Source organism: Ylistrum balloti, unplaced genomic scaffold, assembly GCF_031769215.1.
Source record: "Ylistrum balloti isolate Yb309-2 unplaced genomic scaffold, AGI_CSIRO_Ybal_v1 Utg370892, whole genome shotgun sequence".
Classification (NCBI taxonomy): domain Eukaryota; kingdom Metazoa; phylum Mollusca; class Bivalvia; order Pectinida; family Pectinidae; genus Ylistrum; species Ylistrum balloti.
In genome coordinates, this window is record NW_026782507.1 from 286,462 (window position 1) to 313,724 (window position 27,263).

The following is a 27,263-nucleotide window of genomic DNA, read 5'->3' on the forward strand; positions in this document are numbered from 1 at the left end:
AAGGGGCTTTTGCATATCTGATAAATTGGCACCGGAGTGCGACTTTATATACAAACCGCATCTGGAACGAGTTCGGCGTTCAGGTCTTTGCAAGAAATATGAGGATAAAGGTGTGAAACTTTCCACAGAGAAAATAGCATTAAGGGGGCCCTCTAGGGTCATTGCTATACTTACGTATGTTCGGGAGCAAAGTGCCTCTATGGCTGTGTAGACAGCATACATAAACCAAGGTTGTTGGAAAACTAAATTAAAAGGTTGATTCTCAACACAGAATTATTGTTTGAGAAAACAGCCCGTGTTGCTCGAGCACGGGGATCATCTACAAGACACTTTCTGACTATTTATTTCACCAGTGGATATATTTATTTACTCAATAAAGTCGAACAAACATCATTTTACGCTATTTAAAATGTATATATTTGAGAAATAATGTTATATTATGTTGATGTAGCGTAACTCGTGATCTATTGCTAACTCCCTATTCTTCAGTGGCCAAGAGATAAGTAGGCTCCACTTGGAGGGTATATAAACTTCATTTGATATCATAGTCTAGTGTATTCATTTCCTTTTATCACCAAACTAAAGCAATTATATGCTTACTTAAGTTGGCGTTCATATCTTCTGTAGATTGCTGGTTCGTTGAGTTTGGAACTCGTGTCCCCGCCTAGATCAACAAAAAATAATCCGATCTCCCTTTCACGTCAAAGACGAACGCTGTAGGACAACCATATAACCGTATTTTATACTTTTATTTTCACTTTATTTACCGAAGAAATAGGGTTATTATGGTTTGGTAAACACATTGACAAATTTGAAATTGACAGGAAATTCCAAAGAAGAATGATTGAATGAAAACAAACCTTAAATGGTTTATGATCTACATGAAATGTTTTGTTTTTATAAGAATGGAAACAGGTTTTGAAACCTGTGTTGTGTTACGGTGAATACAATGTAGACTTTAGAAGATTGTGATAGAAGGGGTGGGGAATTCATCAGCCGTATTGATAATATTGAGACAAGAAAGGCAGGTGGATTAAACCTACACCTCAGGAAAACTGGTAAGATCTAAGCGGGTGGTAAGGTGTTGGAAGCCTTCATTTCACACAAATTATATAATGATTTTATGTACAGCAAATTAAGATGAATCCATATAACCTTTGGTAATTAAAATGTACTTTTCGTTTTCCTTTTTGTCATTTTTTGATGATATTGATTTTACCACAAATGACTGAAAAAATATTATAAAATGAAAATGCTATACATATTATGTATTTATTTGGGATATCAACATATCAAACGAAGATAAAAAAATATTTAAAAAAAAATATATATAATAATAATATAATGATTTGTTTATAATATGTTTTCTTCTGCTAAGCAACAAATAAAAATAACAAAAATTATAATTCATCTGCTACTACGAAAGGGCACATTTTCTATTCGATTTGAAAACATTTCTTTATTTCCAATTTGTTTATATATAAGAAATAGGGCAAATAAATATTTATCAATTTTCAGAAGTACTGTGAAAGAAACATGATTATGAAAGTTATTTCTTAAGCAAAGGTGGTTTTCAGCTTATTAAATATAATAATCGATTGATGTAGAAAAAGAACAAAAAAGGTAACTGATGACAGTTAACATTTCATATTGAAAAGAAAAAAACTAATCTGATTTCAGTTACTGTTCTTACTGATAGAGAAAAAATAAGTAAATTGCTCTTGAAAAAGTAAAAAAAAAAAAAAATCTGATTTCATTTCAATGTCTATTTTGAATACTAACTAAACTTAACCTGATTTCAGGTAATCTGATTTCAGTTAACTGTTTTAATTGACTTCTGTTACGTGACACTTCTGTAAGATAAACCATCAAGACAGGAGAAGGTCATAACAGGTTTAATAAGAGACAAATAAGATTAATGGTATGGTTTATAAAGAAGCATTTCAGTGTCATATTAAATCATATCCAAGTTGCATAGAGAATTATCAATTTTGCAAATTATATCGATATTTTCAGTCTGATTCTTTGCTAGTTAAAAGTAGTGAAAGATCAAACTAATTTGCTGCTAATTTGTTAGATATAAAGCAAATGTGAAAAAGATTGTTTGCAATATAAAATAATTAAAAATAGCAAACGAATGATTCAGATATACTGTCTGCCTACCTCCTGTTTCTCGCATCAGTATATATATTCTTCTTACCTGTATCTACCTTTGTCGATCGCATCTGCATAGAAAACTATTTATTTCCGAAGATAGCCAAAGGGGTAAACAAACAGACTGCGGGCAAGAATGCCGACACGGCTGGCGGTACAGTGTAAAACGAACAAGTTGGCAGAGCGCAAAATCGCTACACACTGACATTTTGTGAAATGGCATCTACATGATTCGAGTGTCAATCAATTCAAGTATGAAATCTACAACACTCAGGTTTCATTCATACGTTTCTAAATGCCGGACCGGACTCGGTACTGACAGTACGAGACGCTCACTTTAATGATAAAACCATTTCTTTTCATAAACTCTTCATTTCGAATTTGTCCACTTGTTCGTCGTTTTCTGACAGCAATGTGATCCAGGCCTCGTGACATGTCACTGTTATGAAATTATTTTCATTAAGCTCCCTACGGATTTTCCCGTGATTTCATTTATTAGATAATGGCTGTTTTATTGGCCGCGACATGTATGCCGTTTAGGGCAGCCAGGTAGGTATGGTATACACTGCTCGGGTTACCTTATACAAAACCAGTCACTGCTATCTGTTTTTTTACGAATCCAAATGAAAACGACTCTCAAATAACACTTATTATCTCACACGGCAGACGATTTAAAAGGGCTTAACATTGGAAATTACGATTGTATCAGTTTCCTGACTTTTGGTCTCGATCTCCGAGGATATTTTTTTTCAGAGAACTTTAATTTGGAACAAAATGAAACCATTGACGTGTTTATCGTACAGCGTGCGAGCTCATCTAGCTATTTGAGGCATGACTATAAACAGGAAACAAGCGACCCGTGTACCATTATATACAATGGTAGACATTTGAACGTTACAGGTGAGAATTTGAATGATGAAGAATTATTTTCATATAGGACAGGTGAAACTTAAGATTACCTTGTTCTGCCACACACAGATACGAAATTATACAGATGTCGGTATTAAACTTAAATAGTAATCAGAAATGAGATGCAAGGCCTTTTTAGCCAAAGATACACTATTTCACAACTACAGCAAATACATTGAATGAATTAAACGGCAATTATTCATATGACCCCAAAAAATTCTTAAATGGAACGATTTACTTGTATTTTGTTATTGAAGTTCTCAAATAGATGCAATAAAATGTTAACACAATACCCGTCAAATTTGCAAGAAAAGATGGGAAAATGCACTTAATAAAAGACATATAGTAAACACCTGTTAATAAAAATAGAACTTTTGTACCAGCTGATACATCTGACTTGAATAATAAGTGAAATTTTACATACCTTACTAGTTTATATACAAACTTAGCCATAGGAAATGGAACAATGTATATCAAACAAAGAAACAAAAATATGAAAAGGGAAAGCAAAATAAATAAAACAAACAAAAACAAAAAAATAATAAACAATAATTAATGATATAAAGATTATACATAAGAAATGTGGTACATCAAAGAGAGACATTTTCAGGATAGATTGTAATTAAAGAAAGAAAGAACGAGAGAAAGAAAGAAAAAAAGAATTGTAATCTTGAATTTACATGTGTTTCGTTTGGTTTTGGAACAGACTTACCTTTGGATCAAATATCGATCACCATTGATGTATACCTGGCAAGGACGGAGTTTAAATGTACTTCTATAATTATTTGACAAATGTACTGTAGCAGGGGTATAAATGTTGAACGTAAACATAGTCCTTATAACCTGTGGTTTTTTCTCTACATATATGTTACCTTTCATTTCTTTAGATATTTACAAATATTCTGGTATATAAAACAACAAAAGCACCTATCACCGGGATATCATAGTATGTCACATACTTCATTATTTTCTCGATTTGCTCGAGCATTCACCCGGAAATATGCTTATCGCTAAATTTAACGTATTTACAGTATATATATATGAAGTAACACAGTATGACACATTATCATATATCCACATCAATTTCTCTCAAAATAGGAGATGTTCAAGGCTAGGTCGAACACTATAGGCTTCCCACACGGGTGATTATATTGTAAAATGCCTACGCTGTATCAGTGTGAGATGTCAGCCCTGTCAATGTTATAAGACACGGTTCTACCCTGAATTTCCCCTTCATATCTACACATATTTCTCGTTATGAGTCATGTTCACTTACAACTGACACTGTATCATCAATATAGTGGACGACGTCCGTGACTTAATGTAGTGAAGCTGAAAGTCACTAGTACCAAAGATCACATGTTTCTCGATAAACCGTTATTTGTTTTCTTTTCGTTATCAGTGTTAATCTTATACATTATCATATTCCATGTTTTAACCGAATTTAGAAATAAACTTGATATCATTATTTCTATTATTAACCTATTTTTTACAAACGTTGTTAAAGGTCATTAATTCGAATGACAATTAACTTGTAAGATTATTGTTACGTAATGACAACACTATGAATTACGCTATGCTATGCAGTTCTATTACAAAGCCATTATGGGCGGTGCTGGACAGAGTTATAATTACCAGCACTGCAGTCCTGTGGCGTATTTTCGTGCTCATTGCCTATACATCATTTAAGATATTGTTTATGTTATAAAAATGTTTATACAACATCGTGGACGTTGTTGTTACCATGTCTGCAATGCTATTTCTCTTGTGATAAAATGACAATGCTAGATATATTTTTCGCTTCGTCCTTGATGTATAATATACCCAGACACAGAGCTCAAGTGGTAAACCACTTATTCTGATGGAGATAATAATATTATGCATATTGTTCTATAATTTTCGGGTTATTATTGAGCTTTTAGGCAATCAAAAATGTATAAACAATTACGACTTATAAAAAACGCAAAGAAAATATCGACGACCGACGTGTTTACAGAGGTTCCGTTCAAACTTATATTCGATGGAACTTAGATAAGATATGAACAAAAGAAAACAATGAACGAAGACTTCTAAAATTGTACAAATAGAATAGGACCAGGTGTTCCAAAACAAAAAACGCGGATTTTAAATGTGTCTGAATGTGATAGAAATATATGTATAATTTTATCCTATCTGTAATTGTTTCCAATTTTTATTTTTTATTTATTTATATATTTACATTATAAACCGAAAGTAGATAGATTAATATTGAACATTATTTAGTTTTATTTCGTATTTTACTTGCATGAAATGAAATCTACACACACAATAAACCACTTGCTATTTTGGTATTGATGACGGGCTGTAAACTACGTAATAGGCTTTAAAGATAAATTCACTAGAATATACAGATACATAAGATACAAAAACAAACGACCGAAGATTTCTAAAATAAACCTACACAAACATTATGAAATCTTAATTTTGTTTGGAAAGAAATTAGATATGTCCAATTTTCTTCTTGATTTTCACAATTGTGTTTCCGTTTGTGATACTCTGTACCGCTTTAAGGCTTTGTCTGGGTGGAAATGTCTGTACTTAGCGTTGAGTGACATCCTACTTAGAGATGTAAAGTTAATATGACGGGAAATCAATGACAGCGATCAATTTCTTGGGGAGCAAATCGATGATAGTGTAAAGAAGTCTTCAGATTGTTGTTATGAAGATAGACACAATGATGGTGTGACGTCGAATTTAAAACATACGATATTGCTGTACATGATAGTGGTCTATAACAGTTGTTATGTAGATTTTTTCCCATGTTTTTGAGATAATGTAATTAAACATCGAAATAATCAGACCCCCCCCCCCCCCCCACAAAAAGAAAAAAAAAACAAAAAACAAAAAATTAAAAAAACGAAACAAACAAAACAAAAAACAAAGCAAAAAAACAAAACAAAATGTTTTATGTTATGTAATTGTTTATTGCTGTGCAGTAAATCTACTCATGGTGAGTTCTCAATACCCGTTCCTTAGTCTTGTTGAGTTAGTTCCTAATACCCGTTCCTTAAGTCTTGTTGAGTTAGTTCCTAATACCCGCTCCTTAAGGCTTGTTGAGTTAGTTCCTAATACCCGTTCCTTAAGTCTTGTTGAGTTAGTTCCTAATACCCGCTTCTTTAGGTCTTGTTGAGTTAGTTCCTAATACCCGTTCCTTAAGTCTTGTTGAGTTAGTTCCTAATATTCGGTCCTTAAGTCTTGTTGAGTTAGTTCCTAATATTCGGTCCTTAAGTCTTGTTGAGTTAGTTCCTAATATCCGTTCCTTATGTCTTGTTGAGTTAGTTCCTAATATTCGGTCCTTAAGTCTTATCGAGTTAGTTCCTATTATCCGCTCCTTAAGTCTTGTTGATTTAGTTCCCAATACCCGCTCCTTTAGTCTTGTTGAATTAATGATATCGATTGATGCAATGATATTTAATTTCCATAAACAATTATTTCATTTATAGTTACGTCCTACTGTTTGACACAAAAGTAAAAACCGTCGGCCAGATTTGATGTGTGATAGAGGGACTTTAAATACTAGATACAGCACATTTCAGCAATTACTGGTGTTCAACATCAGTATGATAATTTACTTTTTTTTTTTTTTTTTTTGTTTTTTAAAGGGTTGTTGTTGTTGTTGTTGTTTTAGTATTGATTCAGCATAAATGTTTTGAATTCAAGGATACATCACATTTTAACGTTTTATAGTTAGTACTATGAAAGATTAAGGAAATCAGTATAGCTGATTTCCGTTCGCTAGGTTACATTATGATTTTCAATAAGTGAAATTAATTAAATGCAAAACTCCATAGACTTTTCTAACTAAACCTATATATCTGTTTCTAGTAAACTTTCAACCAAAAACCTTAAGGAACGCTTTGAAATTGAATTATTGTTCAGCTGATAAGAAAATTTTACAGAAAGCCATAGAACAAACTACACCCCTGTCTTGGCCAACTGTTGTTTGCTTTCGACAGAGGATGGATTGACCAAAGAGTTTTGTCAGACCTGTTAACAAAAACCTTATTATTCCTTGTAGTATAACTTTAGAAGTATTAATGATAATTTGACTTTAATTAATGATAACGTATTAACCACGGCGATCGTTTAGATCCCAATGGACAATGTGGCCATTTCTTCAATAGTAGCTTTTGATTTTTGCAGATACACAAGTAATCATTCTTTAGTAACCTTGCTCAGAATGTAAAATTTTATTTTCTTTAACAAAACATGAGTCGTTTAGATATCCCCCCAAATCTTCATTACTTGATCTTTTCTTTAATTGTTAACAACGTAATTGAATGTAAAAACCCAATACCACACAGTTAACACAGGGACAAAATCTGTTTGCAATTTCGATATGAGATAAAAAAAACAAAAGTGAAAGAAAACCCAATAGCAAAACTTGAGGAGAAACAAGAACAATAAAGACAACAATTAGAATTAAGGAGACACCAAAATATAAGCAAAGGCAACAATATGAGCGTAAACGACACCAAAAGAAAAGGGAAGACAACGTGAAAGCTTTGGCGACAACAAATTAATTTAGTTTGGTTTATTGTTGTTTTACGTCCAATTAACAGCCAGGATCATTTAAGGATGTGTCAGATTTGGTTGGTAGAGGAAAGGAGAAGTTCCAAGAGAAAAAAAACCACCAACCTGCGGCCAATTCCTGGAAATTGCCCCAATTAGACCTCGAGTGATTAAAACACTCCGGCGACACCAAAACATAAGGAAATACAACAAGGTCAATTAAAAAAACACCAAAATAAAAATAAAACGCTTAATGGCATAACTACGAATACATTCTACTGCACACCACAACGAATTTTACGCAATCTAGAATGGTTCCAGGTGATGCAGAATTTCTCGGAGTAATTCTTTTTAAGTTATTCTTGTATATCTTTCTATTACGATAGGCCATCTTTAAATTTTGGCATTTTGGTGAAGCTATTTGTGTTATTAATTTACGATATAGAATGGTGCTATTCCTTCGATAATAAGAAAATATCGATATTGTCTTAAGCTTATGTTACTGGTGCGTACAAATGTTAAGTACCTCCATAATTTTTTTAACGTTAATTATAGAAATATTTATTCAGTAGCACAAGATATTTATATAAAGAACTACGATTTTTTTTTTAATTTTTTTAATTTTCCAACATAATTTAACAAGTTGCAGAACAATAGCTGTTATCATTATGCATTGATATTTTTGTTTTGTATATATATAACTATTTACTTGCATCAAGGTATTCCCCGACCCGTACTTTTGATACGAATTAATTCAGTGATATTTTGTTATCAAGATTAAGAAACAGTTTACCATGGTTTGTTCATCATCTAAAGGAATCACTTTGGTTTACTTGAGAAGGCTATAGACAATTTACACAAGCAATCACTTTCTCTTTTATGTCTAGAAATCTGTGACTCGTTCCGGATAAAAATGAGTTGCTCTTTTTTCCGGCCTACACCATCGATACGCTTGAAACCAAATCTATGTAATTGGTAAAATTTGGCGTTGTATAAATATTGTTTGAATACGGTTGGATCTAACACGTGTGCAGTACACAGTTATCCGACTGGTCAGCACCTGGACAACACACCCTAGTGACCAGCTGTGTCCAAAATAATCTGACCTTTGATATCAATAGATTGTAGTTCCGGAATAATTAGTATCCATGTTTTATTTCCGGTTTTTAAGTATGATGTTTCGTGTTCATATTAGAAATAATTATTTAGAAATTAAATTTAAGAATAATATGTAACAAAATTAAAAACTGATTTTAAAAATGTTTAAACGGCATTGATGGTTTCACCTTTTTTTGTTTTGTTTTTGTTTTTGTTTTGTTTTTGTTTTGTTTTTTTGTTTTTTTAATTTTTTTATCTAATTTTAGTCTCAACAAAGACGTCCTTTCTATCGGATCTCCTTAATGACCGTTTCTGTAATTAGTGTTGTATAACTTACTACAAACGTTGTACATGCATTTCTGTACTTTGTTAGAATATTCACGAAAAACAACACATATTATTTTAAGTATTTAATTGGATCAAGATAATAAAGATAATAACAGCAGGGATGGTTTCAAATCAGGAAAAATTGACTGTGATCGGTTACGAAATCCATAGACACGTGTCATAATGTACAGGTTTTCATTTTGACATTATATGAAATTTGTTTTGTCTGGGAATTGTGTTTCTTTGCAGTTGAACTATAAATTGTAATCCAATCTTCTCGGCGGGAAATCTTTTGAGCTTGTCTTGTTTTAAAATTCTTTTGGGTTCTTTTTGTGTTCCAAAAATATACCCATGCACGTGCATGACTGCGTCATGCGTTTCTCACTCTCCAAGAAACTTATCAGACGTCAGATTGGTGGGGGTCCCCAATCTTAAGACTGTGTACATTTGTGGCGTTCCCTGCCGAGAGAGATCCCGAGCCGAGGTGATGGTAACCCTACGCTAACGTGTTCCACCTGTTGTAGGTCGACTCGACGGGAGCAAATGCTAGTGACCGACCACAACTGATTCTGTATTTTCGATTGTTCATGAAAAATGGCACCCCTACCGGGAGAAAAACGCCAATTTCTGGATTATTCATAACGTTGTGAAATTTAGTGTGAAAATAGTGAATATTTGTACTTTTTTTCTCAAGGCCCCCCGCTTTAAGTGATTGATGACCACTACCAAGTTATTCAAAAGTGATTATTGTTCATGAACTACTGTTAACTATTTCCGCGGTAATTATAGAAGAAATTTGTACAAAGGAAAAAAGTACATTTCTCAAATTTATGATTAATGACCGTAACTCAGATGGGAGTAATTCTAGAGTTTTAAAATAAGATGGATTCCGTTTTGAACTTGTGTAGATTTCACTTTAAACTTTTCTAGAATTACAACTTGATTATGAAGTTGTCAACACATTCACCAGATGACTTTTCATCTGGTGAACAGGATAAAAATATTTGCCTTTAGACTACAATGGTGTCATATGCACCTTATACATTAAAAGGGATAGTGTGCTGTACATTTTATTAATTATACCGGTTTCGGCACTGTCATTTTGTTTATTTATTTATTTATTCATTTATAAATTTATTTATTTATTTATTTATTTTACACGACTCATACATTAAGTAAGCAAAAATCATATTATTTTTCTATAAATAAGACAAATATTCCTTATTTAAAACGTAAAGTGTGGTGCAGGGTTTCTACTGGTCATGTCAATAAACATCAGAAGAGTTTTAAAATAAACAAGAATATATTTAATTAACTAGCCGTGATATATACACGAGAGCCTGCTATAACAGCTAACAAGTATATCACAGAATTGTCTTAAACAATGATGAAACTGACTTCTCGTTAAATCTCGGAGTTGGGTATCTTTAATTCCTTGTGTCAACTGTTGTAAGTTATAGTAATGTACAGGAACAGTAGAGCTGTGCCCTAATAACAAATCTATAACGCCACAACACCATTTAATGTTAAATAATGTTCAATGTAAATAGCTTGTATATTTATTGTGTTTGAGTCACACCGTTATATCAACCTGCTACATTGACTTGTTAACAACACTTTGCTGTCGGTCAATATTTATTCTGCTATCTGAGAAGTATTTGTAAATCCGTTTACTGCCGTTATGTTATGTAGAAAAACCTGCCCAACACTTATACATGTATTGAGCTAAATTTGAAAATATTTATAGAAAACAACCTGAGTATTTATAAAGTAAATAAATAGGTTTGTGTATGATCAGATGAGGACTGACAAGATCGGAAGGTGTCACTGTTGTAATGCTGTGATTTCTGATATGATATGTCATTGCCGGTCCGTTCAGCTGAAGTTTACCGAACTTGACAGTACGTTAAAGAGACAATTTTCTTAGATCCAATTTGCTTGCAGGCATACGTGTTCATTTCATTAAACTACTGAATGTGTGTCGATCTAACAACAATGGCACAGGTTTCTGAATAAAAACATGGGATATGTTATAAACAAGAATAGGTGCTTCCCTTCAACACACGGGATTCAAATAAAATTTACACAGTATTTAAATTTTCACTGGTTCCCTTTCTACCGGCTGTGTTCGTCTGAATACGTACTTATACAGACGAGAGAAAGATCTCTGTTAAAATTGTCAATTACTCAAGTCGATGACGGCCTTTCCCCACGCGGACAGGCCCCGTATCCCGTCAACCCCTGTGTGTGGCCAGCAGATTCGCAGATAAGATTACAGCACGTTCTGATTGGCTCGGCGAAAATTGTAGGCGGAGACTTGTTCCATATTTGTAGCTTATTAGTCACAACAAATCACTCGATAGTTAACGTTGTTGATCATAAGGCCATCGGGATCACGTCTATCTTAGCTTGTAATAACAGACACTTGATCACGAGGACGAGACCGGCGTGAAACACACACACACAGCATAAACACATGCTTTGCGTGTGAGAAAACGACAGGCGAAATTTACGAGCTGGAATTGTTTTGGTGGAAAAGACATTTTATCACTTGAAAGTGGACTTTACTATACACAAGTGATTTTCAAAAATAATATTTATACTGTTGGGAGCAGGGAGATGCAACCAGGACCTCTTCAACATCGCTACCATCATTCTACAAATGTCCCCGGGATCGGAAACGGGACAGGACTCAGTGTGGTACCCGCTCTGTTTGGGGACCAGAACTACTACCGGCACGGCGGATACACTTCCGTAACCATGGGTGGAATGGCCGCTATGTACGGAGCGGCGGACCAATATCCCCACATGGGGCGCTCAAACCCCTACAATCCGTACGGCCCACCACAACAGGTCCACAAGGATATGGTAAAACCCCCTTACAGCTACATTGCTCTCATCGCCATGTCAATTCAGAGTCAACCGGATAAAAAAATCACCCTCAATGGAGTGTATCAGTTCATTATGGACAGGTTTCCATTCTACAGGGAAAATAAACAGGGATGGCAAAACAGTATACGCCATAACCTGTCCCTAAACGAGTGTTTTATCAAGGTACCAAGGGATGACAAGAAGCCCGGAAAAGGGTCTTACTGGAGTTTGGATCCAGATAGTTACAATATGTTTGATAATGGTAGCTACCTCAGGCGTAGGAGACGGTTTAAAAAGAAGACTGCTCTGAAGGAAAAACATGACCGCGACCCCGAAGATACCAAGGACCAACGCAAGTGTTCGAATGACCACAAGTCCGATGCCGACAATGATATTCCAAGGAATGGGGAATCTGTGACCTCAGAATATTCCGACAGTTCAACGAGTCCCCAAAAATACGATCTCAAGAAAACAACTAACGGCTTGGAGACTCCTCCAAACTCTCCCGGGACAAGGATGCTTCCAATGACTGGGACCAAGCTAGAGCCTTTGGACCCGGTCAGTCCGGAATGTATGAACACCGGACATTCTCATCACAGTCCGAGCTCGCTTCCTATTCCTACCGATCCATTGGACCCTCCGTCCAGCAGTTTCTCCGTGGAAAACCTGATGACCAATACTCATACAAGCGTGCCCTGTGACATTTCTAACAATTGTAACTTCGCTTCAAACAGACAGACACCGCTCATCAGTCCGTCCGTCCTACAATACACGGGAACGCGGGTGTCTGACATTTACAGGAACGTGTCCACGTGTAATCAAAATATGTCACCACCCTTAGGATACTCTTACCCCGCGAACGGCAGTGCTCAGTCTCTCTTGGGACAGACTGCTCTTGGAAACCCGGGGGTACATTCTCTTCAGGTTGGCTCCCCCGGGGCTGATGAAGGGAGCACGGGAAGCGCTAGTCCCCAGCCAGCACCAGCCCATGCCCATGCCCATGGAACAATTTCTCAAACCAATGGAATTAACTCTGCCATGTTCACCATGTCACAGAACCAGACTTACGGACGTGCAAGTGCATGGTACATGTCCCCACCCTCGAGCGAATTTTCTCCTCATAGTACGGACTTCTCATCTGCCTCGCCCTTCTCAACGGTTCGGGATGTGTTCGACAGTCAGAGACTTTTGGGTGGACAGCCCGGGTCCCAGGGGCAGACCTCTGCGAGCTGTCAACTAGCAGCCTTTCGGACGCCCTATAAGTCCCCAAGTTCGTATACTTGTGAATATAGTAAGTTTTGACCTAGAGTTTTTAACGCTAGTTCATGGTGCAAAATAACTCATAAATGTGGATTTGTTAGGGTTTTTTGTTGTTTCTTTTAAAGTGAATATCTGACTGTCGTGATTTTTATCTCAGTGACTTTTAAAAGTGACGGGAAAAAGTGTACTGTTTTCAGAAGACTACTGGAGCAGTGAATGAACTGTTTGACCTCCTGGTCATATAACGTGGTTCTCAAAGATAGCTTTAAGGTATGGTGTGTGCAAGACATTTCCTTATAGAAAAAAATATGATTACATAAGAAAATATCAGTTGTAGCACAAATATATATATATATGTTTATTTTGTATGGAATATAAGATAAATTTCACAATTTAAAATATTCATGGAGATATCTTGTTCTTTTCAATATACTCCTTTCATTCACATCTATGTCGATGGTTTTCTGTTCAGAGTTGGAATCTAGAAAAACTTAATTATGCTGGGAAAGCTAATTACGATACATGACTCTAACGTGTATTTTCACATAGTTACAGCAGAAATATATTAAATTTTAAACTTACTGAATATGTTTAAGTGGTATTACTGAATTGTTAGATATCAATCTAGAAGCAAATCATTCGTTCATACCAGCGTGTTAGGCCGTTCCTTTCTGGTGTCAGGTTAAACTGAAAGAGAACGAGACCTAAACCATGGTCATTCTGCAGTGAAACACTCATGTAATCTGTAAGTTAAATTAAAAATCTAATTTAGTTTGACATTTTACGTAAATGCACAACTGCCAGCGTATTTCAAAACCGCGTTTTAATTTAAAGATGCTAAATAACAGTTACACACGTGTTAAACAGTTGGTCGAGCAAACTGAAACATTGACACTTCATTGTTTAAGAATTGTGTAACTTGTTTGTTGTGTAAGTTATTGTTAAATGGAGTAAATGTTCAGTCACAATGCTTCCTTTAAACTCTATTCTTTTCAAATGAAAAAAAAATGAAAGAAATGATTTCGAAAATTATTTTAGTATTTTTAAAGCATTTCAATGCTTGATTAAAATCTACTTATTTACACAAATAAAATTTTTCATGCATATTCTTAACAAAATATGTCCGTACAGATAAAACACAAGTATTTCCTATCGTTTGAGAGTCATTTACTGGTAGATGTGTCATTCGGAGTCCCTTAGATAGTTTTGTTATATTCTGTTGAAGTTTGAAATTTAGAATTACGGATGACTTTTACGCGCTAAGATTTACACTGGCATATACAAAGATGTTATATACGTGTGGGCGTGTTATAGTGAGATATTTGTTGATACCCTTATTCAGGAAACATGGTTTAGCTAAAAACAGATTCACGCTTTGATTGTCAGTGTGTGAAAATCTAAAATAAGCCTAAAAAAAGAACGAAAACAAGGCTATATGACTCAACCTAGGACTCGCTGGGGAAAAAAACTGAACGTTTCGACAAATAATGTTTATGTAATCAAATTCCGGTTCAGTTCTTTTTCTGTCTTATTGCAAGAAGTGACACGAAAAACGGGAACTTTCTATTCAAATAAACATACTTTATGCATATTCTGAAATTAAATAATTTTGTCGGTTATTTGATGAGAAACCCTGGTGATATTATGTATGAAAATGTCGTTATTAAAACATAATGGATACGTTGCAATCTTCGTGGAAATATTTAATTTGAATTAGCCCTAGATCTATGAATATTTTTTTCGCAATGAAATTAAAATATGAAAAGAAAACAGATATACTTTATCAGCATCATCATCACATACGTTAAGTAATTTCACTGTTTATCTAGTAAATATTTTTTTACATAGATAAAAATGAAATAAAGTTGAAATGACAATGTGAATACAAATATATAAATAATAATTTAATCAAAATTATCTGTCAACAAAACAAAAGCTGAACTGAAACAAATTTTAGAATGTTGAGTGACGACTGGCGAGGCTGAGCTCGTCCGCAGTAATTCTAGTGAATGTGTAATGTGATGTCTCGTTATTAACACTCAGGTACATAACCGGGGGCGTTGTTGGCTTCGAATCGCCGATTTATCGTAAATATTGATTTTATTTCTCGTGTGTTTGTTCAGTAAACAGATTACTGTTTTTCCTAAACATGTTCTTCACAAACACAGAGCTCATTTTCATATTTAAATCATAAAAGTAATGAAAATAAACTTTATAAAAGATAACAATTTACTTATTAAATATACATGGTGCACATGGGGAGATGAACCATTATATTTTGTCAATAACACAAATTACTTGAAAGCCTGGCGCTGTGTGTTCTGTCATACACCCCTAGACAAGTGTCCTGTCTTATACTTAGTCAATGTGAGGGTCCCTTCCTTAGTTCTGGTGCGTTTTTGACACGTTCCTTTGTTAAATGAACAAAAAATGGTAAACGAAGTCGTTGAAGCGTCAAATTGTAACATTATAAATATGTAAAAAAAAATCTGAAAATATGTTGAAACGAGCTATATATATATAGCTCTATTATCATGTTTATAATATCGTTCTTCATATGATAAAAAATACTATGCATAAGGGTACAGCTTTTGGTTAATTTATTAAACATATACCATACACAAGCCAAATAGCTGTAGCTTATAAAGAGGTATTGTTACTAAATGACACTGGACGCTTGTGGTTCTAATGAAATATATGTTAAGTTATAGACAAAAACTATCAAAAATCTAAATTAAGTAATATTTGTTTTAAAATAACGCATTCGTTCTTTTAAATTCCAATTTCATTGTAATGTATAAAATGTACATATCTGGTTATTGTTGCCGTCATATTGTTGAATTAAATTGTTAAGGAGAGGGTTTCTTTAAGTTGTCAAAACTTATGCCAAATCTTCTTGCTTATTTTAGAAGTAATGAAATAAGTTTAAACTAAAATAAGATATGGAAAATGTTCCTAAAAATTCGGTACATAAATTAAGATTTATTCGGGATTTTCCCCGTTTTACTTCCATTTAACAGCGATAAAATTTCACGGCTGGGAAGACCAATTACTACTTTTGACTTAAATCAGGAGCGACAAAATCACTTCCGAATTTTGAAAAGAAGCACGTTTTAGAAATTCCTAAACAATTCTAATTGATTTACATCAGAAAAACATATCTTTGATATCAGTTTGTTACAACTTATAATTAATGTAGAATCTTTGTTAAATATCACTAAAGCATGAATAATGAGTATCCCAGAAAGTACATAAAATGAACAACTGTGCGTGTAAAACAGTACAGTGATCATATCAGACACGTGATCGACACTTACAATATATATACACATTAATTATGTACTACAATATACGGAAATTGATAATAAATCATTATATTACATCATATTTAAAGTATATGCATTTGAAAGTGTATATTTGTACATTGGATATAACTGTTTACTAACATACAATGGAGACAACAAAAGTTCAACACGAAATAAATTGTATACTCATAAACCTACATATTATCTTTAAAAGCTATATATATATATATATATATATATATATATATATATATATATATATATATATATATATATGGATGAATTAACATCTATGAAAAACCGTCCTATAAACTGTTTGAATACAGAAGACATGACAAAATAAAACGACTTTATTTGAAGTAAAGTTGTAATAATTCCTTAACAAGACGAAAATTTAATTCGGATATATCAATATGAATATTTCTATTGCTATATATATTGTTATAAGATATATTGCTATATATTGCAGCTATATTTCAGATGTAAGATTATATAAACACTAATTAAGAACCAGTTTTCTATTTATGAAAATAAGCTATTTAGATGTATATCAATTAAAAATTAATAATTGATGCTTTATATGATGTCATTGTTTTGTAGGAGTTAAGGATAAATTATTTCTAATATAAATACTATTTAAGGGAAATATTATTTTCAATGGTTAAATCTTTTACGATAATTCTCACTGTAATTTTCCTATTTCAAAGAGAAATATTTATATGGAACGTTAAGATGCTCTCTTATCGTCTTAAATCGGATTCATAAAAATCAATTAATTAATCAATCCGATTAATTTCATGCATTCCAATATATAAAAACACCTATTACAAAATTGGTTCGATTCATATAAACCAACACGCCCATTTGACAATATGACTTTCAGGCGAAGAAATGTCATCTTGGCCAGATTCAGCTATATCGTGAATATATAGACATATTAATGTTAATTGATTAAAGAAATTGAAAATGTCGTTAGACGTTCGGATGTATTGACCAATCAGGGGAAAGGTATTTAGTGTAACACTCAAATGTTTTACGAGACTCGTAATACAACAGAAATTAATTAATATCGTAATATTCAAAGCGGTAAAAATAATATTGATAGATTTAAAAAAAACGTATTTTATCAATAAATGAACTTTTTGTTTGTATTTAGTTCATCTCAACATATAATGGTCCAATCAGGGTTAGTGAACTATCGATATCTTGTAACTATGGGGTACAACTTGGTCGACACTTAAAGCATCCAGCGTTTTATTTAATGGTGTACAATATACGGATTGAAAGAATACCATTAAATAAAATGTCAGTTAAGTGTATCATGTGTCCCCTGTATAAATGCCTACTGACAATATCTGTGCTGTTCGATTCAATGACAAAATGAAAAATACAAGCAATGCATAATTAAGGGAGAATGCTTAGTGATATAGCGTAGACACGTGACGAATAGGTTTGATAATACGGCCACCCTCCCCGCTCCACCGTCACCCCAACCCCTCACTCTGTGTATTACACGTACATCGCACCTTCCAACAGTAATCAGTATACTGATTATACGATTTTTAATGTATTTAATTTGGTAGTTTTGCCCCGAATCCTTCTGTACAGGTGCGCGGTGTATAATGACATAAGGCTATTGTTTAGTCGTCAAAGGTTCCTGTCCGTAACTCCAGCCTTGGGGATATGTACATACACTGGACAGTGGTCAATTTAACCACTTTAATTAGATGTATTGTCCGGAGCTAAAGAGATATTCCAGTCCATAGGCTGGACGAACGATAGATGACCAATGTCCAGCCTTGTCAATTCTGATCCACGGTCGCCATTCTGTAGGTATTAAAGTGTTTAGTTGGCGAATTTGTGGACACTCGAATTCATTGTTCATCTCACTTGGTAAACTAAAATGGGAGGTGATTGTTGACCGTCTTGTTTAAACAATTTTGGATTAAGTATGTGCTTAAGTTGGTTAAAATTCATTATGGATATTCTAGTAATTATTCAAGAGAGGTTACGACCCACAGACACACGATAAACTCACGATAACCCCGTTTCCGTCTTACAACCCTATTTCACTGTCTGGGACGCGTGGACGATGGACTTCAAGATAGATCTTAATAGCCAACATGTTCGGTAGAAGAATGGAGATAGCATCAAGACTTTAGAGAAGCGACTTCGCCAACATAGTTCTTAATGATTGCCCAAACCCGAAATGCTTCCCAAATACTATGCAAATGCAATACACATGATCACAAACCGATTCCACCTGGAAGGGAAACTTTCCTCTAGTATACTGCATGATAACGCATGATATCGTATGAATATTTAACAATATACTTACATGCAATTCTGTTATGCTGTAGAGTCACCAACGCTAACCATGAAATATCGGAAATTTTCAAACAAGATGACAAACCAGGTGGTTTAAAATGAATTTTATATTTCTGAAAATATGTAGAAATTACATGATTGAAGATTTAACAGAAGAAAGTGATTTCAATCGACCTTCATTCTAAATTACAGAAATACATAATTCCTCGTAATCTTGTTTCCCAAAAAAGGAAATGCCCGTTCAGACATGTTTTTACGAGAGAAACTTCATAAAGGTACATGTATAACCCCCGTTTCCTCTTGACCTAGTGTGTATTCTTGGTTGAATAGATAAAGTTTTTATACAATGGGGTTGCTGTTCAGTTTCTGTATACTGTTCTGAAAAACATATTATATTTATTAATTAAACTCAAAGTAAACAATACAACAGTTATCAGAAGATATCTGGAAAAATAGTTATGACTAGAATAATAATCTTTATTTTGCATTATCTGTATGTCTCCTAACTTCAAACTTCAAACTGTATTCGAAATTTTCAGTAAATGAAAAAGGCAATTGATTAACTGCTCATATTGCTATAGTTACACGCAAACGGCGGCAAATTTTGTTAATGAAGCATTACCACATTGCTACATCTTCATAATTTGGTATTTTACCAAATTGTCCTTTTTATATTCTACATCGACTAGTTTTTGTTTCTATAAAAATAATAAGGAACTGTACATGTAATTAATTTATTACGAACTAGTAAGTACATGTGTCTGTAACAGTACTAGCTTTGTTACCACTTCGCTAAACGATAATATTTAGGATTTGTCAGAATACATTTATAATGTCTTAATGGTAGGTAATACACAAACAAAATAATTTCTCCAGTAGCAGTTTTTACAACTACATTTGACAATATATCAACAGAATTAAATATCTAACACCGATGTTATAATGCAATATCATGAAATAAGGATAGACTCTACAGAAAGTTTAAATTTCACATGAGGAAAGGATTAACTCCTTTACACAATGGTTCGATATTAGATATTGTTAAAAGATAAACATTAGTGAATTTGGAAGTAATTGTCTCTCTTACACCGGTAATTAAATTCACATGATGAAATTAGGATCAGTTTTCTTACAGCGATATTGTAATTAAACATCCTGAAATTTGAATCAGTTATCTTTTTTACACCAATGATTTAATTAAACATGATAAATCACGATCAACCCTTGATTTGATAGAGTCTTACCGTCAGAATCAACTTCTTAATTGATATTGTATTTCATCACTGAAAACAAAATCCGGATACGTTATCTTCACCAGTAATGTATTACTTTATCTCTTAACCTTACTGTTATGCCATTGATAGACACTGAATGATACTACAGTCATTCGTGAAATGTTCGCTCGCAGATCTGTACCATTTATATCGGCTATAAACACCACATCAAAATTGTTCCATGATTATGTTCACTTTCCAACAATGCTAATTGTTCAATAAGACAGATATTGTGAAAAAATTGCACGGAGACAACGTGAAACATGAAATACCCGTAAATATAATTATGAATGAAATAAACGCGACAAAGTCAAAAGGTATGATAAAGAAAATCACATTGTATAGTACATGCATAATATAGTTAGAATAAGATCAGGTATTGTGAAACGGTAAACATATTTAACGGCACTAGTTATCCAGATATTTTATGTGACCTACGCCATGTTTATATGATAATTGAGTTCCAAACAACGAGAACACCAAACTCTAATTAGTTAAATACGATTTTTAAATCGCGCAGGAAAAAAGAGTATATCAAAGTGAGAATAGATTAGATACCGTTCATGTTTATCATTGTATTCATTGTTTGTAACCAGTCGAATTCGTGTTATAAAGAAAAACTCCCCGAACATTTTAACAACTGTGACACTTACTTTCTATGGGTCGATGAAAAAGCCCAAGAAATTACCAACATGTCAACATGATCATAATCTAGACTCAAATTCAATAAAACTAGGGCAAAATATGACCAAAAGAAAGATTTGCTCGGAGAATCTTGAAAAGTACTAGGAGAGTAAGACCAGGTGTTCCGGAAGAGTAATCGTCTTTTGCTTCATCGACGACACCCGCCATGTTAATCTTGGTCAATCCAGGTAGGTAATGTCACATTCTCAAATAAGAACAAGGTATAAAACAACGGAACCTACAGACAAATGAACGAGCATCAAAGATGTCCAGCGCCATATCCCTTAAGGAAACAGGAGTAGTGCCATAAGGAAATGGAAATCTCAAAACATCAAATGGTATCATCAAGCTTAATAGTAAAGTGTTACTGCTCGTTACAATACAGGTAAAGGTCAATTAAAGTCTGAGACAAGAGTAAACGAACTTGAAAACCTTAACAAATTGAGATATCTTCAACTATCTTCTGCTCCAGCCATCTTATTTCGATTACACCTCGCTGTTGGCTTGTAGGCAAACCGGATACAATTTAAGGTGATCTTTTACACAGTTTTAGACAGAAATCGTGATAACGTGGGCGTATACTTAATTACCAATATTGTGTAACGATTAAAATTACAGACCATAGCAAATGTTTAGTTGGTAGAACATTTAACAGCATACCTTTGGATTTCAATTGTATATCATTGTATCACAATTGTATATCATTGTATTACAATAGTAGATCATTGTATTACGATAGTAGATAATTGTATTACGATAGTTTATCATTGTATTACGATTGTATATCAATGATAAATGTACAATATATAACAATATATACATGTAAGATATTAAAGGTTTTACAAGACATTATTGTCGCAGAGTCAACATGCATTGAAACGATACAATGTTTTGACAAAGTGTTTTACTTCAGCGAATAACACAGATTAGCAATGAATTAATTCTGTTCAACAACTGTGTACATGGATGAGCATCATTTAACATTATTCAACAGTATTTAACAGTGAAGCAATTTCATCAAATAACAGTACCTTGTCATGCTTTACATATAACTGTAAACTAAAATTATATAATATATAGAAATGTATTGTCATAAAACACAGGTTACTAAGATGGCCCTTAACTTGGTGCATAGAAGTCGAAGGTATCGTGATGATGTGTTACATAATCCGGTCCGTCCCAGCAGCGACACGGTTAAGGGTGACTACGAGCTGTTGAAAGATCCAATCAATGTCATTTCCAGGTGAAATTCAAAATAACGAAATTCATTGTTTTGAACCCTGTTGAGTGACCTACATCCGATAAAAAGTCACTGTATGGTAACATATTGTACACAGGAAACGCTATTTGCTAATTCTTTTAAACGCCTACTCCGTTAGTAACCAGAGCCAAATCAGACGGTCTGTATCCAGACAACTGAGAGGGAAATTTCATTAAAGAATGATAATTACACTACATCAAATTTCTTAAATAAAAAGTTAAATTATACAGTCAAAAAGTTTATCGAAATTTGAAATTTGAAGCCTATATTAAAAGTACAAGGAAACAGTTCTAAAGCAGTGTTTAAATTCTGATAACATTGATGGTGTTAATAACTGTTATTGCTTAGGAAATAATTAGAATGAAAATATCAACTTTTATATTGTCGTATCGTGTCCATTATAACATTTCCATTCATAATGTACATTTGTCTTTCGTGGAGGCCATTCATAATTACGATGTCTAGAAATTCTCTTCATAATACATTTATCTTATAGTTTTTCATATTGATTGTTTAAATCTAAGGTCAACACTAAAATTTTTTGTTTCTAATAAGTGTTTTCGGATTGGATGTTGACGCTAAGATATGCTTTTATTTATTGATATGGCATTTTCCCCCTCGTTTGTCTGTGTGAAGGTATTTTGTCCTTACACTTATGTCATACTGTTCAATGCATCGATGTATGCTATTCTCTAATGAATTGATGTTTTGCAAACACACTTTGATATATATATTTTGCTAAAATGTAAAAATTTGGTACAATCCTGCACACAAATCTTATAAAAAAGTTAAGTACTGTAAAATAAGCCTTGTGGTGTACCTCATGATTACATTGTAGACTAACCACGAAAATAAAATGTAACGAACAAGACTTCAAATGAAAGAACTACAAATGTATATATATTTATGTGACATCCACAAAAATGTTTTATCCACGAAAGAATGATTTGGGTTTAAATCATGAAAAAATACCCACAAATATTTTAATATGATACAGTATGATGTTTGGACTTATCATGAATATGTGAAATTATAATGCATTATATTTGTTCATACAATGTACATGACATATGTTTATGGTAAACCATTTAATTGATTACCTAAAACAAAGGTTAACAGTAACACAATTAAATTTGATAAATGAATGAATGAATCTCTTTACGGGACAAGTATAAAAATAAAGCACTTTAACAAGAAAGTCTTTAAGTTACTTCTAAGCAACAAAATTAAACTTTCTGATATTGACATTCATCTGTTCTGTGAGTCCTCACCTGTTATTGCCCGTTACGTAAATACGTAAAAACCATAACTCGTCATTATCTAGGCTTCCTACCGCGGGGTCAATCTATATTCAACTAGACACTTTTAAGAACAGTTACTCTAATTGTAATACCAATATAATTCCAATGTAGTTTCCTATTTAACGATAAAAGCAAGTCAGTTTGGTCCCAAAAACTCTTATTTTTATTGCCTAATTAGGCTTCTAAATTTTAAAGCGGTTAAGACCTGGTATTATACATAACGAATATTCAGAAAACACTCGACTGTTATTTCAATAAGTTATCAAGATCTAACACAACATTTTGATATTATTAAAAACGCAGTGTTGTTCAGTTGTAACGAGTAAAACAGATATATAGGTTTAGAGTCCTACATCAGATTCTGTTTCATATGACACATGTGAAAAGTGTCTGGATAGTTTTTAATGAGCCTCTGACGATCTAAAATAAAATGTATGACGTATATGATGAGTTTCATTAATCATCTAAGGACTGGAAACGAATTCAATAATATATTTCTCTAATTATTTACTCTGCGAAATGTATAGAAGATGTTTTATGTTACTTCAAACTTTATGGTAACTATGGTCTCCATTGTAATGTCACGACTTAATCTGTGAATGCACGACGTCATTTTTCTATCTTATCCTGACGACATGATAGGTTATATTACACGTGTTCGAACAAAAAAATGTTGGCATATTTAACATAATAAGAAAATCCGACTTCAATTATTATTGTTAATGTGATACGTTATTATAAATTGTACTAATTAGTTAGTCTGGTTTGTTTATTTAGTTTTTTGTTTCTTATTTGTGTGTTTGTGTTCTTAAACATCATCAAATTTTACTGATCTGGGAAATGATTGATAATGCCATTTTAATTCTTAGTCAAGAAAGTGCTTATAATTCACTATTTGGTTGGAAATATGAACATGTTATACTAAAATTGTGTGTGTCGATGTGTGTACATGTATTTCATATCAATATTGATATTATGAGAAGTGTGAATGATGTGTGTAAGTATGAGAGCCCTCCTGTGTGAGGACACATTTTTAATGTTATGTCTTGTCGGAGTCAATAAAATATTTGTAGTGAAAAAAACACGCTACGGCAACAGTACAATCATTACAGTTAGATCGCATCAGCAACATTTAGAAAAAAAAACACAATGCAATGTATAAGATATATTATGTTTAGGATATGTAATCTAGGATCACAAACTACAACGAAACATACGCCAGCAACAGGAACAGAAGAGTCACCAAGAGGGAAAAAGACATCAGGACCAAAGATACCACAAGAGACACAAAAAAAAAATTGCGTCATAGTGTTCTCAGTTCCATGTTGATGATTGGATTTCAGTAGAAGATAACTTTACTGAAGTTTGGAACTCTCGCCCAAATTTGAAAAAAAATTGATCAATGAAAAGCCAATAAAAATAAATAATATTTGTTTGTATATGTTGTGGAGTCATGCATCAGCGGAGACATGCTATTACCTAGAAATGAAAATGACATCGTTATAACTCTCAGTTCATACTGATATGCTCCATATCCCAAACCAGGTTCAAAGAGACAACTTTCATAATACATTACGCAACCTCAGGAAATATTAATTGTTCATTAGTATGAATATATAGTGTATTTTATGAAGACGAATATTTAAATATTAAATACAGTCAACCATGTTAATGTTACACATAGAAACATATACATGTAAACTCCGCTAGAATATGCGATAGTCTCTACTCTGTCAACAAATTAATACAGAGATCATGTTTATAAGTGGCTTGAATCGCAACAATCAACTTGAGAAATATAAAAAGCCATTCGGGAATGAGGCTGTTTTCAGAAGTTATTTGTAAAAAAGATAATGCTCATAGACCATTTAGCATATATTTTATTTACTATTTCACACAATATTTCGTTGTTAAGTTTGTGGCCTTTCACTCCAGCCAACAATGATTCAATGCTTTTCGATATATGGTAGTATGGATTTTTGTCTGCCTAATTAACAAACAGAGGCTTATGAAACGATATCCAATATTCAATCGCCATATTATTAGGTTTGAAGTAGGTCCCACAACCTTGGGAGATAATGAAAGATAATTTCTTAAAATATTCTTGAAAATTCTTGAAATTCATCAAATCGATGAAATCTTAATGGTTTGCATACAACAGTGCTGCAGAGATTGATGAGTGTAGCTAATGTGCATTATACATGTAGATTAATCATAAGCGTCATTGACCTTATACAATTTATACCTTTTTGTGCAAAACACTGCTCGAATGTACTATAAGGATATGCTACTGTTGTTTTCAGTACGTTGCTTGTAACGGATGGGTGTCAAGTGTGATACATGTTAATTTCCTTAAATAATAACAGTATTGCATTTTGATAGAAGTTGTACGGTAATTTTAATATGTGATCTGGAGTGTTTTTCTCTTTTGTACAACCTTCTATAGAGTTGTTATTGCTAGTCCCAATATAACTATACACAATATTATTCCTGTGTTGCAATGCCTGCTGTGAAAAAGTGAATAGCAACATTTAAACAAATTCAGGTAGGATACAGTAGAGCCAAATAATAAATTTAACTACACTATACATCTGTTTCGTCCTTCTAGGACTCGTCAGTGAAGCTAAGGGCCTAATTTTCAACCTAAGAGGCGACCGAGGAAAATCAGAAGTGATCGAAAGAAATGTCAACATCTAGATAGGGAGGAACACTACTCCAATCATTCAGAAAATTTAATATATCTGATAGTTTAAGAAGAACGTCAGATATATGTGTATATTTTGAAACGACTAAGCAATAAGTATGTGTTTAGTGTATATTTGTACTATATACAATCACTTTACCTCGTCGTGGATATGTTTTTTATTGTATGCTCTCTAGTTACACACTTAGATGCGTCTAAGAGCAATGATGAAACTTTCGAATCTTGGCAACTGATACCTCTGAATCGGTTGTTATAATTTAATATAATGTGTTAATTTAGATTCTTTATCATGTGTGATCCGTTTTTTAATCTATTGCTGATATTGCAAATATTGTGTGTGTGGGGGGATGTATTCACTGCAGGTTTTTTTTTATCTTTAAAACAATATCATGTTTATTATGTTAGAAGAGGGAGCTTTATTAACGGATACGATATTGGCTTCTGGTCAATGGTCGTTGGTTCTGTTTCTATTATTTCAGCCGAAAATAAATAAAAAATAAAAATATGTAAAGTATAATAAGCTGATGCCATTCGGTTCTTCATGGGTATCTAAAACTCTCATTTTATTTCTTCATTAAAATACATTGTATATTTATTGAAGTAAATGCAAGTAGATTCGTTACTAATCCCTGTGGCATACTTGAGAATGACTTGAAAGGCATATACTCATTTAATCTGTCTTTCTCATCACGAACACCTATATAAACACTTTCGATATCAAATGATCAGAAGTAATTTATCGGAAAATCACACATTTCCGAATGAGTGTATTATCTAAGGTATCCAGCTCTTACATCCGCGCTTGAATTCTAACAACCACGTTCTCTTCTTCTGATGACAAGAACATCAGATGGCAACAAACGCTGAAGCTCTGAAAAAATGTTGAGTTTGGGCAACCGTCCGCGTGGAAATGTTTTGAAAACTTCCTACGATCAATCCTTGAAATGTGTATAGTGCGGTCTTTGATCTCCGAACCAAAGTCGTTTCACGCGTATTAATTAGAAAAAGTTGCACACAAGGGTAGACTAATTACTTCATCTATCCCAAAGATCAGTCCGCTAAGGAATAGTGCTCACGAGCTTCTCGCCAATAAATCTGTCCATCACGAGTCAGTACATAACTTACTTTCAGAGTAAATGTGTTTAAAATATTGACAATTGGCATTTGTTGTTCTTTTTCTCGGGCCAACAGCATAGTTTGTATTGGAGGATGTATCCTTACGCCTTAAGCTGTAGG

General features: G+C 33.3%; 1 protein-coding gene across 1 annotated transcript; it reads left to right on the top strand.

Moving 5' to 3' along the window:
* The first annotated feature begins 11,658 nt into the window (after positions 1–11,658).
* Positions 11,659–13,212, top strand: LOC132559332 (forkhead box C1-A-like). The gene has a single exon (XM_060223944.1). It carries the CDS (start codon positions 11,659–11,661, stop codon positions 13,210–13,212), a length of 1,554 nt encoding a protein of 517 aa, XP_060079927.1.
* The last annotated feature ends 14,051 nt before the right edge of the window (positions 13,213–27,263 follow it).

Bases quoted from the DNA above. Each gene is read 5' to 3' on its own strand.
- LOC132559332 (XM_060223944.1), top strand. From the start codon at position 11,659: ATGCAACCAGGACCTCTTCAACATCGCTACCATCATTCTACAAATGTC.